Below are 23,904 nucleotides of genomic sequence, written 5' to 3' on the forward strand. Positions count from 1 at the left end.
TTTCTGAGTTTATCTGGTTTTCTGAAACCAGCGTGTGAATGACGTCCTGTGTGTGGCCCTTTAAAAGCCCCAATAACCTAAATTCAAACCTTAAAGTCCACCTCCACTCAAACATGGGTTTTGCTTGATGTTTGAGCTTCACTGTCAAGAACACTTTTAATATTTTACCGGTATTATTGCAAAGGATATGATTTGACACACCCCTATTCAGAGGCTGTGGTCCAGTCTGAAATGTACTGACACAGGTGATGCTCCTAAAACCTGATCGCAAACATGATACTCATGTGAACCTAAACGCTGAAGCGATTTGTTGATTTACTGATCTGCAAAAGTAAAAGTTGCTGCAGTGCATGTGAACACACACAGCGAGGATCCTCACGTGTACACGAACAAACCAGTGTTTGTGTGTGCTTTCAGGGTTTGTTACAGAAGCAGAGGGAGTTGGAGACGGATCTGAATCCCCTGCTGAAGCGCCATGACAACGAGCTCCGGTGACCTCTGACCTCAGTGTGGTGGTGAGTCTGGGTGAAGAAGCAGCACTCCAGTGTTTCCGCCAGCCGTGATGGAGAACGTTAAAAAGAAAAGGATCAGCGGTCAGTGTGTCACAGCGTGGAGCAGCACATTTTTGGGAACACAGTGTGAATGCAAACACCAAACCAGGTCACTCAGCAAAGTCACCACAAACCAACAGAAGTGACAGCCTCCGAACGTGACACAGCGGCTTCTGAGGGGTTGTTGGAGGTTATATTTACTGTAACCATCAGCAATGATAAGCAGCCAAACAGCAAACATTCATCCTCAAGTCAGAGTAACATTTTCTTTGCCGTCAGTCTGAACACGTCTGACTCCGACATGTCTGCATTTCTTGGTTTTGAAAACTGACTGTAGATTCAACATGAGCACTTGACTGAGTCTCTAACTTTGTTTCACTTCAATCACCTCCTTTAAATCTGCTCCATCAGTTCTACCTCACATCAGCATCTTTTATACCACGAATCTGAAACTTAAATACTGCTCGTGTTTTCTTCTGCTATATGGACGAGCATCATTTTATGAGAAGATTGTATTTTAAAAGTCTGCTTTAATGCACTTTTCATAAAAATGACACTGTACCAAACAGGTATTGAGTTTTTTTGTTTTGTTTTTTTTTTTTGGGGGGGGGTCTTCTTTGGGAGGTTGGAGGCACCGCCCTCCTTTTCTTTGGCTCATCCTGCCCACAGAGCAGCACAGTCGACTTATTTAAATCATGAATGAAAAATGTTTTTGTTTCTTCAGCTTCCTGCTGGCCGAGGAGCTCCATGTTTCTTTGGTACTGTCATTCTTCTGCTTTTAATGTATTAGTGTATTTTTTAATTTATTGCAAAAATAATAAAATAAAGTGTACTGAGACCCTTTACATTTCTTACGCCTGAATTTAATAATAATAACTCTGTATTCACCAGGTGAGATCTGCCATCAGGTGAGTTCACTCTGCTTCTTCCCCCTGAACTAGTGGAACCGTCTGGGTCCAGATCTTTGAATCCATCTGACTGAACGGAGGGAAACAAGTAGACAGGTCTGTCTGATGTCAGGCAGCTGCTGGAAGGCCTCTGATGTGAAACAGATGGAGGAAGCGTTGAGTTTCCTCTGACAGCAACCAGCAGCAAATCAACACAGCAAAGAGGAAATGAAACAGGAAGCGTTATGAATTACACTTAAAATTATCTCAACATTTGCATAATTATGTCTCACTTTTAAGAAAAAATCTCAAAAAGTTGCTGGTCCTGACTCCTCGTAAATATTTGCTGATAGTTTGTGTGAACCGTCTTTTTTAAAGTTCTTCACTGCCATGAGCACAACAATCGCACTGAAGTAGTTGTAAAAGAAAATCATGTACTAAGTTTGAATATAGGAATACATATGAAATAAAATACAATAAAATCAAGTGTAATATAGAATCCTGTGGTGGGCAGGTGTAGACATGGACAGGCAGTGCACTTATAAATATATGTACTGTGATGGTTCAACAGCCTGTACAAGTAGTAAAATAATTCAATATATACAGTATATACTGTAAACAGAAGTAATATATATATATAGTAATTATTACATGAAGGTAAAATAGCATCTTGTTCTTTTGGCTTTTGACTGTTGGACAAACACGTCAACATTTCTCACCACTTTCTGACATTTTATTGTTCAAAGGATTGATCAGTAATTGAGGAAGTCATCAGAAGATTAATCAGTGATAAAAATGAATCATTAGTTTCAGCCCAATCTGACTGACCTTGTTTTCCACTGCCAGTGTTTTTCTTATCGGTGGCATCTGAAGGCCTCATGTAGGAAATCGTGTTCACTTCAGACGCCTGCAGCAGGACGAGCAGCAGTTTAAGGTGTCGGTACGTTTCAAAGTGTTTGTCTGAACATCGTCTGAGAGCGACGTGGCAGACTCTGGCAGGAGCTGAACTGAGACATCAATTGACTAAAAAGTTCCAGAAGAATCATCTTTCAGACTTTGTGCATTTTAGATTCTCGTAAACAAAGTAAAATTACACTTTGATGGTGACTGAGAGTAGAGTTCTTCACAGCTCCAAAACAGTGGAAACCCCAAACAACAACATACATACGTTTACAATAAATTCAGATTCAGCACCATTAGAGTCCCACGTCACGAGGACCTCAAACGTCACGAGGACCTCAAACGTCACGAGGACCTCTAGCGTCACGAAGACCTCCAGCATCACGAGGACCTCCAGCATCACGAGGACCTCCAGCATCACGAGGACCTCCAGCGTCACTGCCTCATGCAGCGGCTCAATCTGACGTCAGACAAACCTTCAGGGAGACTCGCTGGTTTACGCAGGCAAGTTTTAATACAGAAATTTCTCATGTAAAAAAAAACAAACATAAAAAATTACTTTTAAGTTAAAAGCAGTCTGTTACGGAGTCACTTCCTACTGTACAAACAACAGCAACTTAACACAAACAGCTTCCAGGGTAACAAACCAAACATTCAGTACAAAAAACAGTATTTTTTTTTACAAGACATCGAGAGTCCACTGGAAGACGTGTAAGGCAGTCTGTCCATCTCGTTCAAATAAGCTTTTTTTCTTTTTAGTCTCAGTTTAAGAGCCGGGGGGCATCTCGGAGTCTCCAGTTTGCTTGAAAAACCATCAGCGTGGAAAACGCAGTCAGTCAAAAAGTGTCAGAACAGTCAGGGTGGAGGTGCGTTAAAGAAAGCTGGGAACTGGGATCGATGTTCAGACTCGGAGCAGTGGACAGAAATAAAACAGATAAATTCTACTCGAGGCTCTCGCACCGTGAAACCTGAGACGTTTCATTGTGGCTGTAGACGGTCTCTCTGAGGCAGAGCTGAAAAACACCCCCAGACGTGAACTTCTGGAAGTATCAGGTCTGATTTCTTTCAGGGACATTAAAGATCTGAAAACATGGCAGAGAAACTCTTTTTAAAATCTCCCGTATGCACGTCCAGAGGAGGAGAAAGGGCCTTTCTGACGCTGCACTCTGCAGGTCGACGGGTGGCGCTGACAGTGGGGAGTAAACAGCAGGCGTATTCTAGCATCTCTGAAAACTACAGCAGGGTTTTTCTTTACTCACTCACAGAAAGGCGGTACTTTTATTCCAGGGCTTTCAGAGTTTCACTGGCGAGCGACACTGGGTTTCAGCGCCTGGTTGCCTGATGAAGAGGTTGAGACCGGGAACATCACTAAGGCCTGATCCAGGACTGTCACACCACGTATCAGAACCCTGGACCACCATCTCGTGGAGGTCAGGTGGGAGCAGGGTAACAGAAAAGTTCATTTACTCAAACGAAGATCGATCCCTTCTACTGAAGTCAATTCAAAAAAGATTTATTACAATAATCTGATTGGCGCACAGCCTGGAAAAATGCCAAAAAGAGATTGTAACCAATGAGTTTCATGGAGACAGTATCAAGGACCGTGGTATGTGACAGTCCTGGATCAGGGTTAGACGGCACCCGAGACGATAGATAATGAACTATGGGAGCTGATGCAGAGTGCGGTCGCTCCTCTTTCCATCTAGCACCTGTTAGTATCTGGGATTTGGGCATTTCAGCTTCTTCCTTTGATTAGAATGAGACTCTGCACGCTCTGGAAACAGCGTGGTAGCTTTCGGTTTTCTTCCCACTCTTAAAGCTGCTACATGACCTGCAGCAGGTGTGCAGAGGTCAGCGAGGGACGTTCAATGGGTTAATCAGCTGGTGTAGTTAAACTGGCTCTCTACATCCCATTAAAGCCCCCCCCTCTTTTCCCCCCTCTGTACCTGTTGCTGCCCTGACCTGCAGGGTTGTGGTACGCCCCCAGCAGTCTAGAACCAGTGAAGTCCCTGCCGGCCTGTTGGAAGCCCCAGACCAGGGCAGCAGCACCTGCGGGGCCCATGCCTCCTGGCCAGACAGGCGGAGGTCCCAGGAGGCCACCTCCCAGGGCAGTCAGCGGCCCCAGCAAAGGGCCCTGGGAGAGAGGCTGGTTGGGGAGTCGAGGCAGGTGCGGGAGCTGCAGGAGGCCGGGACCCCGCTGCTGCTGCTGGCTGTGAGGTGGCTGCTGTAGGTGTGACAGACTCTGCTGGAGCTGCTGCTGGTTGTTCAGTTGCTGCCGATGTTGTTGAGACTGCTGGATCTGCTGTAGATGGGGCACAGGCGGATTTCGGTTGTCCTCCTGGTCTGTTACCATGGTGCTACTTCCTGTTACTTCGGTGCCACTGGCAGTTCCCACAGTGCTGTTGCCAGGTGGTGCTTGATCCTGGTCCAACTGTGCATTTCTACAGAGAGAAAACAAGAAGACTTACTTACACACAACCCAACTTTATTAAATGAACATTCTCCCACTGATTATATGGACTAGTCTGTGCTGGCGGTCTGTCCTATTCAGACCAAAACCAGTTCAGGGTCATTCACTGACTGAGAAGTTCTATACTTAGAGTGTGTCCCACAGTGCCTACGTGAACCAGCATAACTTATATGTGATTACAAACTGAGCTGTAATCAGTTAAGATTCACTAACCTCGATCTGTCGCCTTCTACAGGACAGGCTGTGGTGCTGGAGGCAGCTGCACCATGTTTAGCTGCTTTAGGAAGTGCAGGTGCTCCCTGCTGCTCCTTTTTCTCTCTCCCGTCACTGGTGGAGTCGGCCTGGTTACTTGGTCCTGTCACTGCAGCTGTGTTTTGATTGGGCAAAGGGGTAGACGTGTCCATATTACTCAGACCCAGGCTTCCTCGCAGTGGCCCCGTCACTCTTTCTGGAGTACCATTCCTCTGATCTCCAGGCTCTCCTCCTCCACTTCCTCCACACCTCCGTCCCTTTGCTTCGACCTCCCCCCTCTCCTCCTCGCCCAGCTCCGGCTGTAGTGATGAGTGAATTAACTCCAGAGTGGCTGCCACTGCTTTCTTGCCAGGAATGAGTTCAACTGACTCAGCAGGACCTCCTTCACTTAAAACAGCGGCGGTGTGATGGCTACCTGTATGAACAGGATGGGGAAGGAAGCTTTTGAGGGGGCTGATCAACTCTGGCTGAGAGTCTAACCGTTGTTGCTGCTGCTGCTGCTGCAGCAGCTGTGCCTGACGTTCAGCCCGCAACTGTGAGATGGCCTCTCGAAGATCCTCAAAGTCTTTGCCTGAATGGTACAGCACACCTTCCTTACAGGAGGCGTCTGGGACAAGCTGGTCAGAGAGATGGGAGAGAGAGAGGAGGCCAGAGCCGGACTGCTGGAGGACATGTTGGGGTTGGTCATGAGATGGGAGGGAATGGATGCGTTCTGGGAAGATAGAGGGAGAACGTTTAGAGCCTGACGCCGAGTCACTGTGACTCAGCTGCAGAGGGCACTGAGTAGAAAACAAAGACCATAGAACAGGGATGGAGACCTTAGAATGGAAGTAGAGACCGTAGAACTGGGATAGAGATTGTAGAATGGGGGTGGAGACAGTAAAACAGGGGTGGAGACTGTAGAACTAAGATAGAGACTATAGAACTGGGGTAGAAACCGTAGAACTGGGGATGCTGACAGAGAGTGATAGGAGTAATCTCCAAGGACACCAAAACACCCACTATTGTTTTCTCAAAAATTGGGAATAAGTTTTGTGTAACTGATCCTTGTAGTCATGAACAGAACTGTCAGCGACCAGCCCGATAACCCTTACAGTAGTTCAAGATGGTTGCTCTCCAGACGACTCGGTTTGGTTGTATTCTGTATTCTTAAAACGTGAGGTTTATGATGTTCAGTGGTCACGAAAAATGATTCAATCAATTCGTTTTTAAACAGGATTTATAAAATGTTGATATAACCCAAACTGCCACCACTGACCTTTGGGAGCCAGCACGTCATCTATGATTAGCTGTTTGTCCTTGATGTCATGGCAACCGACCAGTCTGGAGAAGTCGTGCAGAATGTCTTCAATACGGGCGACGACGATGCCACCACTGGAGAAGGCATGGAACTTCTCAACATGGTGCTCTGAGTTAAAAAAAAAAAAAAGTGACATCAGTAATGAATACAGATGGTAAACTGAGCTTCTCAGCAGCTGATCAGGTAATCACTGGTATTGATTAACGCGGCTGGAGCGCCGGCTGTCCTGACGTACCAGTCAGGAGGACAGTGTGTCTGTACTGTGTGTATCGGGCCTGATGCTCCATGACGCAGTCCAGGTCAGGTGACTGATGGGTCATCATGTCGCAGTGATGATACGGGAGGAACTCGATGATGTGCCGCTTCTGATAGGCTGAGAGCACATCCAATAGGTTGCCTGCATCTCTCCTGAACCTGACAGTCAAACGAGTGTACGCACACGTTAAAAGAGACACTTTCCAGTCTGAACTTTCAAACAGTCTGTGTTTCAGATGCAAGTCAGAGCCCAAATGATCTGCGGGGACACGGAATCGGTACCTGGCTTGTTCTTTTAATTTCTTGAGGGTTTTGCAGTGAATCTTCCACCTCCAGACATTCTCTGGAGAACTTCGCTGTTCCACGAGCATCAGCAGTGCAGCCAGTTGATCTGCACAACACGGCACAAAAATCATACCATCAGTTAAACTGAAATAAGTACCAACAACAAGTCTGCTATATGTAATTCATTCGTCTCGTTTCAAAATATTTCTGCCACAACAATACACTGTTTTTCACTACAACAAAAAAAAAAAATCACTTGTGTATTTCCTGAAAATAAGACTGTCAACACATTTTGTTTGGTTCTAATCCCTGCCTACCGTGAGTGATGAAGTCTGGATTGAGGATTAACTCGTCTGAAATGATGCAGCCTCCAGAAATAAAAAGCTCGTTGTAACTGTTGTTTCTGATGTCGTCCAGCGAATCGATTCCCACAAACATCACAGAGGGGCGTCGCTTCAGAGATACCAGACCTGGGATCTGATGTGGACAAACACAAATACATGAACACACTTCCTGTTTGTGCCAGTTATATCTGTCAGGGTCTCATCACCCTGCTGTGAGAAGGTCGAGTCTTTCTGGTGTGAATCAAACCAAACTAACCACAAAGGTTTGGTTAATGGTTTGTGGAGTGACAGCTACCTTTGACTGATGGCTGGACACAATGACAACAGTGTGACAGCTAGTGTAGCGAGTGAGAAAGCCAGCACAAAGACAAAAACGCTTGAGAGAGATGAACAGAGCGGTGAACCTGCACAGACCACCAAGTTAATAATAGAAGACCAAAGGAACGTGCAGCAGCCTTCAGATCAAGCATGACTTCATATACAATCTGGATCATCCACCTTGTTTGCTGTCACCAGCAGCGAGGACAGACGGAAACAGACATGGCTGTTAAAGTGACTGTTCAGAGGTACCTTGTGTACGTGTCCAGCGATGTCTTTATTCTTAACGATGACCAGCAGTCTGCTGTCAGAGTTTTCCTGGTTCAGAAAGGCCACAGGACTCTGCTCCACATTCCCCTGCTTTAACAGGTGTTCCTATAAGAGCACACATGCACACACAGTATATACACAAACATACAATAATTCTCATCAGCAAGGGCTGCCTGTCACACTCAAATACTTTATGGATCTCTAGCATTGTTTTCCAGTTTGGACTGATCCCCTCAGCCCTTGTTTGGACCAGATTACTGGTGTCTGTGTTTACTTTGAATCAGTTTAAGTTGATCCTTCCCATTCATTGATGAAAGATTTCTAACACATCAACAAAGGTTTGTATTTATGTAACAAATGACTCATTCGCTGAACTCTGCTGCCTGTTAAGTTACCTTGATTTCAGCATGGACCGGGTCCTCTGGCTCAGTGCTGTGGAGGTAGAACTGCAGGGAGTTTCTCTTGACGTCTTTGATGATCTCCATCAGGCTGTTGAACACCTCTGGCTGCAGCTGGCTCAACAGGGAGCTCAGAGCTGTGGTTGGGGGTGAGGGGGCTGAACCAGGACCGGGGACGGACACAGTGGCCGGACTGGAGACCGGCTCGGAGGGGTGTAATGGTCCCTTCACATTGCTGAACCCTGACAGATTCACCCCACAGCCTGCACCTGCGAGAAGACTCCCACCCTCCACACCAGCAGCACAATGTACAGCCCTGGTGATGCTGTTGTCTTGAGTTCGTCTGACATTATGAGCGACGGTTAAATTGATCTCTGAAGTGTGACCTTGCTGTGGTTTCCAGTGAGGCTGTGGGCACATATCAGGAGGAGCACGGAGGACGTCAGTGTTGGCAGGCAAGTAGACAGAGGGAGACGCAGAGGTAGTAACAGATAAAGTGACATGAGGAGGTGGGGGATTCCTGCAGTTTGCAGCATCAGGTAACTGTTTGGTGACTGTATGTGGCTGCCACACTTCACCTCCTCTGGAGAGCGCAGGATTGACTGACGCACCGACGTCAGCAGCTGTCAGTTCGCCACAGAGACCATCATCATCATCATCTCTGCCTGTTTTGGCATTAGCTGCTCGGATGCTGGACACAAAAGCACTAACTTTGCTCGCCAAGGCAGCATCAGTATTAGTCTGGCTGGTGGCAGGCTTGTGGCTCGGCCTGCTGTCATCAAGCTCTGTTAGCATACTGTTAATGCCTTCGTGTAGTGAGCTAACGTAGTCCTGGACAGGGGGGCAGGGGTTGTAGAAAGACACATACTGTGAAAACGGCGATATGGAGGTGTGTGGGAGTGTGTACTGAAGCGCTGAGGCGTCTGCGTTTGAAGTGGAGTGTGGGGACTGTGGGAAGCTGTACTGAATGTTCTCCTCCTGCAGGACGAGCTGTACCTCTGAGGTGAAGTCGCCAAGATGTTTGTCCACGATGCTGTCAATATGTCTGAGAAGACGAGAAGGAGGTGAGGAGACGGATGGAGAAAACAAAGGGCCGCCTACCACTTCCTTCGCTTCTCCCTTTTGGTCGTCATCACGACCTGCCACGTGTAGTATTTCCACCACCTCCTCCTCCTTATTTTGCTTACCCTCATGGGCCTCCTCTCCCGCTTTCCTTTGCATGTTCTCCACTGGCTGTGTTTCTTTTTCCTCCAAACATTTCACCTGCGACCCCTTCACCTCCCCTTTTTTCCCTTCAGTACTTCCCTTCTGTCTGTCCTCAGTAAGTGGTGGTGAGGGGTTTGTCCTCCTCTCCGAAGCTGGAGGGACAGATGGTTGGACGGATGGCTCTTCATTCTTCTTTTCTTTCCCCTGAGGTTTCTCCTCTGTGTCCCTGGACACACCTGCAGGATGCAGACTATGTTAGACTGGAAACACAACAGATGCATACTAAAGAAAAGACACTGTGTAACAACACAAGTCCAGTCTGCTGAGGCATCATCTACAGTGAAGAGCACAATGTGGTTAATGCCTAATTTGAATAATAATCCTAGTTAATTGTAAAGGATTTACCATTAAAATACCGACAGACTCCTGAAGAATTTATGGCAAAACTGTGAAGCACAGTGAATGCAGATGTGGCAAACTGTCATTCACACACTCAATCTTTTTTCAAGTTACAACTAAACAACATGTGTTACATATGTAACTACAGCTCTGTGAATTCTGGCCTCCAGGGGGAGTTTGTAATATCTGGATTTGAACATTACATTGTGAAGCTAAAGCACTTAACTTACATAACTAGTAAAACTAAACCAGATGGTAGCTGTAAGATTTGCACTCATCACTTTAATCTGCAGTACACTGTGATGCCAAGATAATTTAGCACTGAAAAAGCACAGAAATGCAACATCTGGCATCAACGTCATCTCTGCGTCTCATTTTTCTCAGCAGAGCTTTTGCAGATAATGCAGTGGGAAATACACCTGGATCAATTTTCATTTTAAGTTCTATGAAACGGCCAATATCCACGACAAAACTGTGGGTGGTGTCACCGTCTAAAACTTGAACAGATGCAACAAGTACACCCAGAAAGCAGCTTTGTGCAGCTGAGGTTACCTGCAAACTCCCTGGAGGCCACAAAAGCTGACTGCTCCTCGTTAGCCCGACTGGCATCCTTGTTAAACAGGATGAGCTCATTATGCCGCGGGGACTGGCACCGGGAAGGGGAGGGGGGATGACTGAGCTGAGGGGACGGGCATTGGGAAGGAGATGGGGGAGAGCTGGGCTGTGGAGATGGGCACTGGGAGGGAGAAGGGGGGGAGGTGGGCGCAGGGGACGGGCACTGAGACAGGGAGGGGGGAGGACTGGACTCTGGAGACGGGCATTGCGAGGGTGAGGGGGGAGGGCTGGGGTCAGGTGATGGGCATTGGGCGGGGGAGGGAACAGGGCTGGGCTCAGGAGACGGGGTGGTGCTCGTCCTGGGAGGTCTGGGTGTTGTGGTGATGCTCGTTGCCATGCTGAGGTGCTGGAAGCGAGGGTCCTGTGGGATGTTTCTGTCCCTCTGGGCGTACCGTTCTGAACACAGACCTGCAGACACAATTTAGAGTCAACTTCAACCCCTTTCATTCTGCACTCACACTCTGCAGTCTGATCACGAGCTGCTCCGCCACTCAGTAGCAGTAAAAACATTTTACCAAATAATTTTAAGACGTGGAACTCTGAGTGCATTTCATATCATAAAGTTTGACTGTGATCTGGTGTTGCTTCATCCTGAGTGCTGGGCAGAGGACTAAGGTGCTCTGGAAGTGGTTTTCATCACGGTGGGAGTGAGATGAGAAGAATGGGGGCATGTTGTGCAGCAGTATGAAATATATGTGCTGATATACTGCGCTGTGATGGCATTTTGCTGCATCTAGACGTAGAAAAGCTACAAAATTGATTGATCACAAAATGTGTCAACATTTAATTGCAGAAAAAATTTTCTCCTTGATACATAAACACATAAACGTACAGGATGGACGCAGGCTGCTGTTAATGTTTGTATAGGCGTGAAGTGAATCTGTGAGAATGATTTGCTTGCTGATACATATTTGACAATTCAATAAAAATACTTGAAGACTACTGAAAACTATTTTGGGCAGGCAGACAGAGAGACAGACCTGTAATGGGGATGAGGACCCACGGGATCTCCCCCTCTTCCTCCCCCTCTTCGTATGCTCCTGCTCTCCTCCCCAGTCCTTCTCCTCTACCTGCCGCTCCGTGGTGATTCATCTCTCCGCTGTGGGAACTCGGACTGAATCCCTCCGAACTACTGACGCTGCCCGCCATCTGCTCCTACACACACACACACACACACACACACACACACACACACACACACACACACACACACACACACACACACACACAAACAAAACGTATTTTCATAATTAACAAGTACAGCAATTATTTCAGCAGTTTGTTTTCACATAATGTCTTGTATCATATCTCACTGTAGCTACATATATCAGTACACATACTTTTGCAAGACATTAATACAGTTTTCCCTCTGTGGTACAAAAAAAGGACATTAATAAGTATACTTAAAATAATATTAATAACGTTATTAGTTTGATAGTGTTAGACAAACTAGCACAGAGACCTTTAAGGGTATGTTTGGATTTTCTTCACGTCAATCTTCAGACAATTCTCTGACTCAGACTGCTGAAGCCTCACGTTAGCGTCAGCTGGTCTTTAGAAGTCGTTTTTACACAGAACAAGGAGCGTGTGCCTGGTCTCTTATCGTGCAGTCGTGCAATGAAGGCATCACTACACATGTGCACCACATAAGACAGACTTGAAAAAAATCTTCCAGGTGGGTTCCTGTTGTACACTATCATAATGTGAGCGTGCTTTATGTTCAGCACAGGGAAATTTAGCTTGAGGGAAATTAAACAGCACTGACTCAAAGGTGACTGTACTGAACCACAGGTAGCAAATTTACTTAAAACTTCATCATTACCTCCAGCTCCTCCTGCTTCCTCAAGTCAATGTCACAGTTGGTGGGCAGCCCCAACTTGGCAGCCAACCTATCAAATGGACAGGATTCCCTCTGGCCTTCCTCTTGCCCTTCACAAGGGCTCTGATTGGCCGTTCCCATGGCAGCCTTGTTGAGACCTGGCAGAGAAACATTCATTTTCAAAGATGTTTTTCATCAAGAGTTTTCAAAATGTTGTGAACATCATCATCATAAGATGGTGCGAATGATGAACTACAAACAGAACAAAGAAAGGGTCATAGTGAAAACAGATGGTGGCTGAACAAATGAGTAGAAACAAACTAAAAGAACATGAATAAAAAGTCAAAGGTTCCATGTGTGGTATGTCAATCTCAGTATAGAGTCACCTGACAGAAGGTTGAGAAGTTTGGTGGCTAGTTCAGATTCGTCTTCCCTCAGGTCAACATCCTTCAATCCCACTGAGCCAATCACAGATGCAAGAAAGCCAGTAGAGGCGGGGACTTGGTTTCCCTCAACTAGGAGAAAAGATGTTAATGAAGGACACATTGGCCATTAATTGAAAGATAAATAACAATAATTAAGGTCCCAAAAGCTAATTGTACATAGCCACAGATCAGTCCGCCATGGTTCCCTCACATCACCTGCCACTTGACCAGGAAAGACAAAGGAAAAGCAGCTGGACTGCAGTGTGGCTCTTAAACTGCAGTGGAAACAAGAGCATGAAGCCCAACATGAAGCGTGTCACTGGCAGGGCAAAAGAAGCTGCTGCTCCTCACCTGGAATCCCGCTGTGTGTTCCTGGTTCCTGTGATGCCTTCAGGAACTTAAGTGTCCTCTCCGCGGTCTCCTGCTCGAGTCGCCTCTTCCTCCCTGGTGCCTTCACCGCTCCTCCCGCTCCTCCTTCTTCCCTGCTCACCTCATTCTCTGCATTTCTCTTGCAGGTCAAAACCAGGTCTATCAGCTGCTGCATCTGAGCAACAAAACATGGGAGTTCACTTTAGACTGAAAGGCCAACATGACAAAAATAAATCAATCAAAAGAGAAGTTAGTCTTTTTAAATAGTCTACTGTGACACCATATTGGTAAAGAGATCGTCTTTGACCGTCTGCTTTTATTTTCCAGAGGCAGCCAAAGTCACCTTTTGAGTGTTGGTCTGTCTGTCTCTTGTGTTGCTGGTCGCGTCCTTCCCCATCGCCTCTCTCTGCCCTGCATAGCTATTCTTGAACTTCACCTCCTGTTGCTCCTCAGGGCCACAGTGCGCCTCTATCATCAGCATGGCCCGGGCCACCGACAGCAGGTAGAGGGTGGGGCTATAGAGGTAGGAGCGCAGATATCCCTCCATGTTCACCCTGTGGTGTTTGGGAGCAGGAAACAGCTTTCCTTGCTCATCCAGTGTGGAGTCGTACTTGCCCATGGGGTACTGTCGAACCTGGAGAGTAAAGAAGAAATATGTGCTATGACCTTGTAAGGAATGCTTCAAGGTACAAATATAAAATATGGACTTATAGACTAAATACATGCCAAACATGTGTGGACATGCATGTCCACATACTTAGGCTCTGTTTCAACATGACAGTTCTCTATGCATAAACCCAGCTCCTTAAAGACATCTATTTTCCCAGTTTGGTGTGGAAAACCCTGTCTCATGAGAGAAAGACCCCTGCAGCCAGGGTCAACGCCTGGTGGAAAGACTTCCCAGGCAAGTGGAGGCCATTGTAGGAGCAGACTAATTTTAAGTTTTAACAAAAATCTGCAAACAATCACCCTGAAAATGACACAGCTTTGGGAACAGCAGCAACAGCCACAACAGTTCCACAACAGCAACTTAGAAAATTCAATTCAGATCATGTGACAGTCCCATTTAAAAAAAAAAAAAAAAAAAAAAAAAAGCAAAGAGAAATTCTGGGGATTATGATTTGAAAAACGATTTCATACGTTGCCTTCATCCAGGCCGATGAGGTATTCCCGTGCCTGGCGCTCCACGCCCGCAGACAGCTCAGGAGGGGGGTTGGCGCGGGCCTTGACCAGGGCATGGTGCAACGCTGGGATAAACTGGCTCAGTCGTGGCATCACAGTTCCACCAGACACTGAGGCATCATCAGAGGAGGCACACCTTAGCACTGTGAAGAAGAAAACAACATAAATACTCACATCATGGTGATAATTAACCGGTCAAAGCTGCAGTTTGTTCCTCCTGTAGGTGTTTAGCCTCAACAGATGATTCCTTTATGTTTGTTAAAGCTGTATTCATCAACATCATTTATATTAACAACATTAACAATTCCCTACTAGATAATATCTCATTAGGTAAATACTGTAAAAGCCCCCCCCCCAGGTGGTCCCTGTGTTACTCACTGGATCTGGTCACGTCTCTGGACTCTGGGAAGACGAACAAGGCCTGCAGACACCTTTTCCAGCTCTCTCCTCTCTCTGAAAATACAAAACACATGGCTTCCTAACCTGAAGTCCTAAAGTAACATTTATTCTATATGACAACACAAATTTGAGGAGTGTCCAGGAGCAAAATATGAAATTATGATTCAGCAATATTTTCTACTTTTTTGGTAACTGACAAATGGCTATTGTCACCACAAAGGCATGAGAGATTAATTATCCTTACTGCCTTATTTCTAAATGACCACATGGCTTCTCAAACATTATCCTCTACATAATTTACAGGTACACATCATCTGTCACATGACATACCAGTGGGTGTGGCCATCTGAACACTGGACAGCAGGAAGAGAAAGCCTCTTTCTGTTAGTGGAGTCACCAGAACCTGTAAGCAGAGCAGACAACATGTCAGTCAACAGTTATTCTTTAATTTCTCCACCTGTCTTCTCTTTCCATTTCCTTTCTTTCTTCATTCTTCCTGTTTGGAACTTTCTTCCAGTCTGTCATAATACTCTTCCTGCAGTTCACTGTCCTCCTGTAGTCTCCAGTGTTACAGCTTAGTAAGCATGCACTTCAGCTTTCATCAATCACACATATATTTTCCAGAAAATGCACTTTTCTATCTTGTCTTGTTTTAGAAGCTCTCTGCTTGTCACATGTGTTTCAGACTGCAAATATGACACAAAAAGACAGCCAGCACAAATGAATAAATGCTGGTTCCCTCCACAAGGGCCAGATAAAAGCTGAGAGGGGTGAAATTACTTGAACATAAAGGATTACATGGTAAATTCAGTTTAATGTACATCTACAGCATTAATTCCACCAGTCCAACAGAGTCATGTCGAAATGTACATTATAGCAAATTAATCAAGACAACAGGTAAACATGGAGAAGGGAGTTTGCATTAATCAGGAAGCAGGGGCTATGCCTGTCTCTGCCACTGAGGAAAATAAAGGCCTGAGCTTCTATTCAACTATTTACAGTTCGTGTAGATGAAATCCTGTGATTTCCCTACAGTGTGGCTGTCCTGTAATGTATCAGCATCCAGTGCACTCAACAAAATAAACTGATTTATGATGTCAAAATAAGCCAAACTCACCACTCTCTTTATCTCCAGTTCCTGCAGCAGTGTGGTCACGTTGGTCGTAGACCGACTTTTATCAGTCACCTCCAGAAGACTGCAGCAATGGCCGTTCTTCAAAACTACACACAAACACACAAAATCCTATTCAGTCTCAGTTCTAGTTTGAGGTTATTAATATCTAGACAATATAATAATTAACTTAGCCCAAAGCAGTGCGTAATGGACCATCACTGTGACGTTATACTGGACTTCACCTTCTTGGCTGTTGTTGTAGAGGTTGTATGAGAACAGTTCTGAGGGGAGCAGCTTGGTCAACTGGTCAAGCCTCATCAACGAGCCAATTTCCAACTTCTCTGGTCTGAAGGAGACACGTGGTGTGATTCACACAGAACAAATCATTTGAAAATTTGAGGATATGCTTGTTTAAGGCTCATGTTTAAAGTAATAACCAGCTACTAGTTGGATTTAGTTTTAATTTGTTTAGCTCTCTTCCACAATGAAATCAAGAGGAGGGATTACAGCTCATCCTTGATCCATCGACAATTCTGGTAGTTAGTAGACCAGCCACCATTATAAAAGGTTTGTGCTCTCGTGTGGGTCAAAGCTACACATCTATCCATGTTCTAACTGCTAGAGTCCAGACAAACCATATTTTGACACTGTTGATGGAGCAAGTTTAGCATTTTGTCTCTACTTTCCGACTTTGTGCCATGTGAGCCAAAACATGCCCCAGTCTTGACCTCTGTAGTGGACAGATTCATTTGATTTGATCCTGTCATTCGACTGTATGCAAGACACATTTTTGGAGTGTTATAAAATTTGTTTAAATTGTCAGAAGTCAGTTCAGCACTCACAGTCTGTGGGGGAGGAAGGGAGGAGAGAAAGAGCGAAGGGAGATCTGGAAGAGAACTCTGTCATCCTTCACCAAATCTCCAGTCCACACGGTGAACTGTGCGCGCTCTGAGGGAGCAACACACAGGAGAGAGAGGGAGAGGGAGAGGGAGGGGGGGAGAGAGAGGGAGAGAGAGAGAGAGAGAGAGAGAGAGAGAGAGAGAGAGACAGAGAGACAGAGAGAGAGAGAGACAGAGAGACAGAGAGAGAGAGAGAGAGAGACAGAGAGAGAGAGAGAGAGAGAGAGATCTATATTAGATCTGTTGAATGTGAACTATCTTGTTTAAGGTCTGGTGTGACTGAATGGAAACAGGAACCAGTGCTCCCTGCTCACCTGTGCTCCCCTCTGCCGATTGGCTGTTCAACCTGTCCATCAAACACAGCACACAAAGAACATGCCAATTCAGATACTTGGTGCTGAGATCAAGATTTTAACACATGCAGCATTCAGCTAGCTTTAACTTGACTTTTTCAATTTGAACAACCATGTTGATGTTTTGGAAGTTTAAGCTCATTTGCGAAAAATCATGTATATTTTACAATACTGCCAAATGTTTTACACTGAAAATAACAGTCTAATGTCTAACCTGCTGATTTTCATACCTGATCGGGGGCAGAGGTTTGCTGGGAAGTGGCGAGTCTTTTCCTTTAAACTGGAAGGAGACGACGGCATACGGACACACCTGGCGAGGTCGCTGCCGCAGCTCGTCGAACGAATACTCGTAGAAGTATTGCTGAAATAAAAAATACAATATCAAATCTGCATCATTTATGTCCAAGCGTAATAACGTCCAGGGGTAACTGGTCCATTTCTGTGGAGAACTCTTGCAGAAACTAATGATTTCTGTAAGACTGCTCTGAGCCCACGATTGCAAAGCTGTTTTTCCCACGTGTGTGTATGTGTGTGAGAAAGAGTGTGTCTACCTGCGTGAGTTCGAGGGCCCGGTAGGAGGTGAGCGAGGTGACTTTGCTGCCGTTCTTGGAGATGTGGCTGTCGAAGCGAGGTGTCGGATCTAGAAGGTTCTTCATGTTTTCATAGATGCTCTTCACTTTCCCCTGAAACCACAAATTGATCCAACGCCACAGTCAAACTGATTATTACTGTTTCTATCACTACAGACTAACCACAGACTCACCAAAGAAGCTAGCAAAGGATTTTGGTGGCCTGTAGACAGTTAACAAAGATAAGGAGAGGAACAACTCAGTGTGGCAGAAAGGTTTTTCTTCTTCCTTTAAATAAATACCCTGTTAGGTTTGCTGGAACCAAACACTGAACAAAACTTTACTTCTTTACATATTAAGTGTTTTATTCTCCAGACTGTAAGCAGTACAACACAGATCTGGAACACAACATCTGGGTTCAGAATCAGAAGCCCCTCCTAATGGAGGACCTTTGGCCGTCCTCCAGGCAGGGTCGAAGCTGGCTCAACTGGAGCTGTAAACGTTATCCTAAGTAGTAAAGTCTTGAACCTATCTTTAGATTTTGCACTTGTATTATCCCAGCAGGTAGAGAGGTGCAGGTGACTTTACTGCTTCACTGAATCTGGGGAAGGTTACATGTCATTTAGAGTTGGCTGTTCTTTTCGATCATGTTGAGTTTTGCACGGCTAATTTACCAGCGGGACACGTTGGGAAAGTTTCATAAAGTCCTCACCAGGACAAATATCTTTGCTTTCAAATGTGGAAATCTTCTGCAGTAATTTATGGTAGTGCGTGCATTTCCATCAGACACACACCCTGTTGACCTTGTGTGTTTGGTAGCTGAAGGCAGCTGCAAGTAGATCACTGCAACCCTGAGTTCCTGTCATAAATAATCCTCCCAATCAATGTTCACTCAAAAGAAACATCTTCCCAATGATCTCACTATGACCTAACAAGGCCAGTAGTTAAAAAAAAGTCGCAAACGTAGCAAAAATAACTTCAAAGCAGAGAGCAAAAGAAAAGAGTCTGCATGAAGCAAAGCAGGAAGCACAAACTCTGGTTAAAACACCTTTCCTGCCTCTGACAGGTGAGCTAACAGAGACAGTGATGATGACGACCAGCCAGCTGATTTACCTTCATCACTTTGAAGATGATGATCTCCCCCGTCGTTCCAGGCGTTATGGCGTTAACCTGGAGCAAATCCGAGTACCTGGACAGATACACTCCTACACACACACACACACACACACACACACACACACAAAGAACAACATTAAATCACAGGTTATTTTCCTTCCACCTGATTAAATAAACCAGGTGGATTTCAGTGAACTCCCACATCCAGTGCTGCATGTTTGAGCCGAGGGTCAGCACTGGAATTTATGCATTCGAGCCTCCGTGAACCCTCCTTTCAACATGCACATAAATGCTCAGAATCTGTTCACTCCTACCTTTACTGGGGTTTCCCAGCACTGTGATCCAGCTCTGACCCACAAACAGCCCCTTCTCACAGAGGCAGGGTACCTAAGACAGACAAAGAACTCAGAAACATTAGACATTAGATAATAAACTGGATAAAATATCAGTTTTAAATGAAAAGGCTTATTGAATATTATCACCTGATAAACTGATTCTGCTCCCAGTGACCGGTCATTGAAATGGCAGTTCTTTGTCTTTTTACACAGAAAACCCAGTCATTCTGTCTCTTAAGCATGAAAACAATCTGTAACATTGCCTTGAACTTCAGAGCATAAGCCCTGGAGCAGAAGGCAACCTCCCACTCTGTACTATCAAAGACACGCCCCCTATTAAGGGGACAAGTATATGTAAACTCTCACCATTTTTGATTCTTATTAAATGGAAATATATGAGCGCATCGATCCCACGACACAGTTACTGCCTGCATTGTGTTCATCTAACAAAGGCTGGCTTTTATTTGATGCCCGTTTTTTATTTGAGAAAATACAATAACACCACAGCTCTGTGTTGATCTCACCATATCAGCATCAGCCAACAGGAAACAGTAGCTCTCCTCCAGCTCCTTGTCTGTCCTCCCATCCGACTTCATCTCCCTCCTCTTTTCCACAAACTGTGACACACACACACCCAGACAAACCCAGACAAACCCAAACACACACACATAGAATTTTTCTCAGGACACTTTATAGTTTCTCTAATTAGCTTCTGACATAAACTCCACAAACTCTCGTACACATGTGGAATGGAAGCCAAATTTAGATATCAGTTGAACATATCAACTCTGAGTAATTCTCACCAATTAGATGGCATGTTACTTAGTGATAGAGCAACATGAAACATTTCAATGGAAATGTCCCTCCACCCATCTATCCATGTCCCACCTCTTTTTCCAGCTGCTCACTATGGATGAGCCGATGCTTGCTGTAGGTGAAGCAGCCAGCAGAGCCGGTGTCGATGTAACTAGATGTCAGGATGGTCATCATGTCTTCATACTCCCTGGACTCAGTGGAGACACAGTGGAACAGCGCTGAAAGAAGGACACAAAGGTCAGTATGTGTTTACCCATGGACTCTGGCGACTCAATGACAATCCCTTACCACTTTTTCACTAATGATTATTAATAATGACAAGTAATAATTTTCCACTGAGCTCTCAGCTTGTGCAGACAACTCAACCATTAAAAATGTGTAGGTTTGCTGTAGAACGAGTGATTCACTGATGAACCTACACAAAAGGTTATGTTCCATCAGCTACCTATTATCAAAAGCGTCTGCATCTGACCAAGAAGCTACTACATACACTTCATGTTCAGGAGTATGTGGACACCTGAACACTGCAGCCATATGTGACTGCTGAACATGCCATTGTAAAAACCATGAGCATCAATCTGCTTCCTCCACTCCTCCAGTTTAAGTCTTTCCACCAGATTTTGGAACCTGGCTGCAGGTATTTGCTCCCATTCAGCCACAGGAGCATTTATTTAGTTTATTCTGACACCTGCAGACGGACTCCCTCCCCGCTGTCTCGAGTGTGAGATTGCAAAAAAGAGTCCAGAGCAGGAGAAGTTGTTAGATTATCTACAATACATTCTCTTGCAAACAGGATGATCTTGTTCTACCATCAGAACAATGTCAGCACAATAGGCAAGTCAAAATGTGTTGTATTATCAGGACAAAATGTTCATTTAATCAGTAGATAATAACATATGTGGTGTCATGGTCAGCAAATTATGACACACCTAATCATATGACACGGTTATTCATTTGGCTTTAAGACAGTAAATGCTTATGATTGAGTAAAAGAGAAGATGAATAATAAGAATTCCCATTACAAGTGCATCCTCAACTATTTCACCAAACTGTGTCATTAAACATCAGAAATCAGAAATAAGTGAGAAATAAACGCCCTAATCTTTTAGACAATCCTTTATGCAGCTTTCATCGCCTTTCAGATGAGCCCCGCCCACACTCAAACAGAAGGTTTAAGCATCTGGGGAGTCTACAAAAAGAGCTGTTAGCCTACCCCAATTATAACAGGACCACTGCTGCCTTTTTGTGCCAAATTCTCAGGAGACCAGACGATCCACAGTAGCTGCCGCCCACAGTGTGGTGGAGAGGGCCCAGCTGGAGCAGCTGGTCAAACACCTGATCTAAGACAGGTGCTGTCCATGTGCACACACGTCTTCTAATGACAGATATTTCACAAATGATCACTCCCTGTCATGGTAAAATTGGCTTGTAAAATATTTGAGTGCCCTACAAGGATAGAATTTTTGCCCTTTTAACAACCACTGAAACAGCACTGGGTATCAAGACCATACTCCACTTTCATAAAGGGCCAGTCATTTGTTTGTTTCAATGTGTTTGTCAGTACCTGAGAGCAACTTATTACTTTTCCATCTACATTGCAGCTCATACATAAGGCAGCACACATACCTCAGGATAAAGAAACATAACACCCTTTTAATCTGAGTCTTAACCAGCAATATGTCGAAGTTACAGCTAAACTTTATGAAACTGTACATCAGACCAACACTAACCTTAACCCCAAACCTAATCTACCCTGAACTGACTTGGTCAAAGGAAAGACCAAGAAAAATGTCCTCATTTAGAAGTTTTCAACTCAGCTTCGTCCTGATGACAATCATCATCACACTGTGCACGTGCACACACGCGGCTGCCAACGTAAACAAACCGAGGAGGCGGTTACCCGTTGCTAGCTAATACTCGCTAACCGAAGCTAATGTCTACATAAAGCTGAAGGCAAACTTAAGAAACAGAGCTCAAACCATGGAAATCTGCCGCCACTTGCAAACAAAATCAATATAAGCTATCAAATGAAAAGAGACGTCAAGTGGTAGCTAACTTATAAGCACATAACATTAGCTGGCTAACTGTTAGCTAACATCTATGACTTATCTTTAGCCGCTACCTCGGACGCATTCCAGCTTGTACAAAACTTAGATAGCTTAGTTTTGTTAGGTGCATCATAATTAATAAATATGACAGCATAGTTTAATATATGAAGTACATAAGGGGGAATGTGTGTGAGTATGTACTCCATAACTAAAGTAACAGAATAAAAAGGTCAGCGATGGACTTCTCCGGACTTGATGGATGTTTAGCTGTCCGATAAAGGACCTACTCTGTTACTCTCGAACGTTAAAGGGAATGAGGACTTCGGGGCGACAGTTGATACGTTAATTAAATTATTGAAAGTGTAACGGCAAATTGATATATGCAACTTTATGTTATGATTTTACTGAAGTGCACGAAGCAGACGAGCCCACCTCTCTTTTCCTTGGTTTTCCTCGGGATAGGGAACTTCAGGGGCGCCATCGGCATATGTCTTTGGTAGACCCCTTGCAGTGCCGAGTTCCTCCTCTCCATCCTCCCACCTGCAGCACTCAGTTTCCCCGCACCAGCTTGAGATTCTCTGGCTGGGTGCATTTCGATCATCTCGAGATCTTGCAGGCTAACGTTAGCTCCAACCTCGGTGGCAGCAGACGCCCTCCTCGGACGACCTGCCTCCCTCCGGACCAGGTTGTCATCCATTGCCGGATTCTCGAACAAACTGACGCCTCTTCTCCCGGCCGTCACTCTGTTACTGGTTCCCGGCTCGAGCCCCGCGTTGATACCGCTGCTACCTCCTGATCCCGCAGGGTAGAGGATCGAACCGATGCACAACACCCGCCATGCTTTTTGGGAGCGGTGATCTTCTTCACTGAGATTCAACTGCAGCTATTGGACTCGCTTTACTGCCACCTGCTGGACACGAGTAAATACTTAGATGTCGAGTTACTGAGAATGGAAATCGTTTTTTGTTTTTTTTGTTTTTTTTGTTTTTTTTCCAGGAAAAGAAGTAGCTGATTATTATTTAGAATTTTCACCCTTTTTCCACTTTCCCAAGCAAAACTGGCTTCCATGTATTTCTTTGAGTCTTATTTGTTTGATGGCAGCAATGATCAGGCAGAGCAATATTGTCTAGTGGTTAATCTAAAACACCACACACACACACACACACACACACACACACACACACACACACACACACACACACACACACACACACACACAGCAGCCCCTGGACTTGAGCCATAATGCATGGCTTTTAATAGCCTCTTGAAATATTTCTAGTAGGCATTCTGAGAAATGAAAACGGCTCATACAGCCAACGCTGGCAGCTCAAGCTCTACTTACATGTACTCTGTGGTATTAAGATAAGTTAAGATAAAACTTTATTGATCCCACACCAGGGAAATTAAGTTGTTACAGCCAGCAAAGTATTAAAGGATAGGCAAAAACAGTGGCATAGAAGGAGCAAGATAAAGGATAAAATAAAAATAAAGTATTACCAACAAGGTAAAGTGAGCAACTGCCCTAGACCCCGAGACCCCAGGGGTCCCAAAAGGCAATGGTTCACTTTGTGCCAATCAGTTGCACATAATTTAATACAGTGAAAATATGGGCTGACAATAACTCGCAGGCTAATACGACTGTGCTGACAAAAGCTGCATCTAACAAGTTAGAATGAAGTCTAGTTAAAACATTCAGCTCAAACATAGAGCATTAGATAAGGTGTGTGCCATTAGTATCTCCAATTATCTGATCATTTCTTTGTATACTGTACATGCTGTGCTGAAATCTTTCCTGGTTTCAGATTCGTGTGTAATAAACGTATGTATTCAAGTGAGGACAACTTGAGCTGCATGAGTGTTTATTCTCTTACTCACCAAAGTAAAGACTTACCAAAAGTGCCAGTTTTTCCACATCAGAAGACCTCTCCTTTTTACAATCCACGTTAATATCCAAGAACATCTAAACATGGCAGCATTTTCTTTGCAATCACCACGAACGACCCACTGAGT

The 23,904-nt window shown here is 44.9% G+C and overlaps 2 protein-coding genes across 5 annotated transcripts in view; one reads left to right on the forward strand and one right to left on the reverse strand.

Annotated features, from left to right (window-relative positions):
• The window catches only part of ccdc66 (coiled-coil domain containing 66), a 12,337-nt gene extending 10,949 nt beyond the window's left edge, over positions 1 to 1,388 (forward strand). For all 4 annotated transcript variants that reach the window (XM_076744115.1, XM_076744124.1, XM_076744097.1 and 1 more), the window contains one exon: positions 418 to 1,388. In XM_076744115.1, the coding sequence (XP_076600230.1) occupies positions 418 to 495 (78 nt within the window). In that variant the 3' untranslated portion in view covers positions 496 to 1,388. The remainder of the gene's footprint in view (positions 1 to 417) is intronic.
• Positions 1,367 to 22,723, reverse strand: tasora (transcription activation suppressor a). The gene is made up of 28 exons (XM_076744086.1): positions 22,327 to 22,723; positions 19,919 to 20,064; positions 19,555 to 19,647; positions 19,010 to 19,082; positions 18,693 to 18,784; positions 17,562 to 17,693; positions 17,241 to 17,371; positions 16,972 to 17,003; positions 16,601 to 16,706; positions 16,001 to 16,104; positions 15,762 to 15,865; positions 14,975 to 15,047; positions 14,624 to 14,698; positions 14,204 to 14,388; positions 13,407 to 13,697; positions 13,046 to 13,238; positions 12,656 to 12,784; positions 12,273 to 12,427; positions 11,431 to 11,605; positions 10,388 to 10,858; positions 8,228 to 9,672; positions 7,815 to 7,937; positions 7,218 to 7,377; positions 6,898 to 7,006; positions 6,596 to 6,774; positions 6,319 to 6,468; positions 5,022 to 5,772; positions 1,367 to 4,779 (listed from the first exon to the last, which is right to left on the reverse strand). Exons 1-28 carry the CDS (start codon positions 22,589 to 22,591, stop codon positions 4,242 to 4,244), a joined length of 6,480 nt encoding a protein of 2,159 aa, XP_076600201.1. The 5' UTR covers positions 22,592 to 22,723; the 3' UTR covers positions 1,367 to 4,241.
• Positions 22,724 to 23,904: the final 1,181 nt, after the last annotated feature.

Source organism: Chaetodon auriga, chromosome 2, assembly GCF_051107435.1.
Source record: "Chaetodon auriga isolate fChaAug3 chromosome 2, fChaAug3.hap1, whole genome shotgun sequence".
In the NCBI taxonomy this organism is placed as follows: domain Eukaryota; kingdom Metazoa; phylum Chordata; class Actinopteri; order Chaetodontiformes; family Chaetodontidae; genus Chaetodon; species Chaetodon auriga.

Excerpts from the sequence above, each read along its gene's own strand:
- tasora (XM_076744086.1), bottom strand. The coding sequence starts at position 22,591 with ATGGATGACAACCTGGTCCGGAGGGAGGCAGGTCGTCCGAGGAGGGCG. Across the intron at positions 16,707-16,971 it reads ATCGGCAGAGGGGAGCACAG|AGCGCGCACAGTTCACCGTG; the intron begins GTGAGCAGGGAG and ends TTGCTCCCTCAG. Across the intron at positions 12,428-12,655 it reads ACTTCTCAACCTTCTGTCAG|GTCTCAACAAGGCTGCCATG; the intron begins GTGACTCTATAC and ends TTTCTCTGCCAG.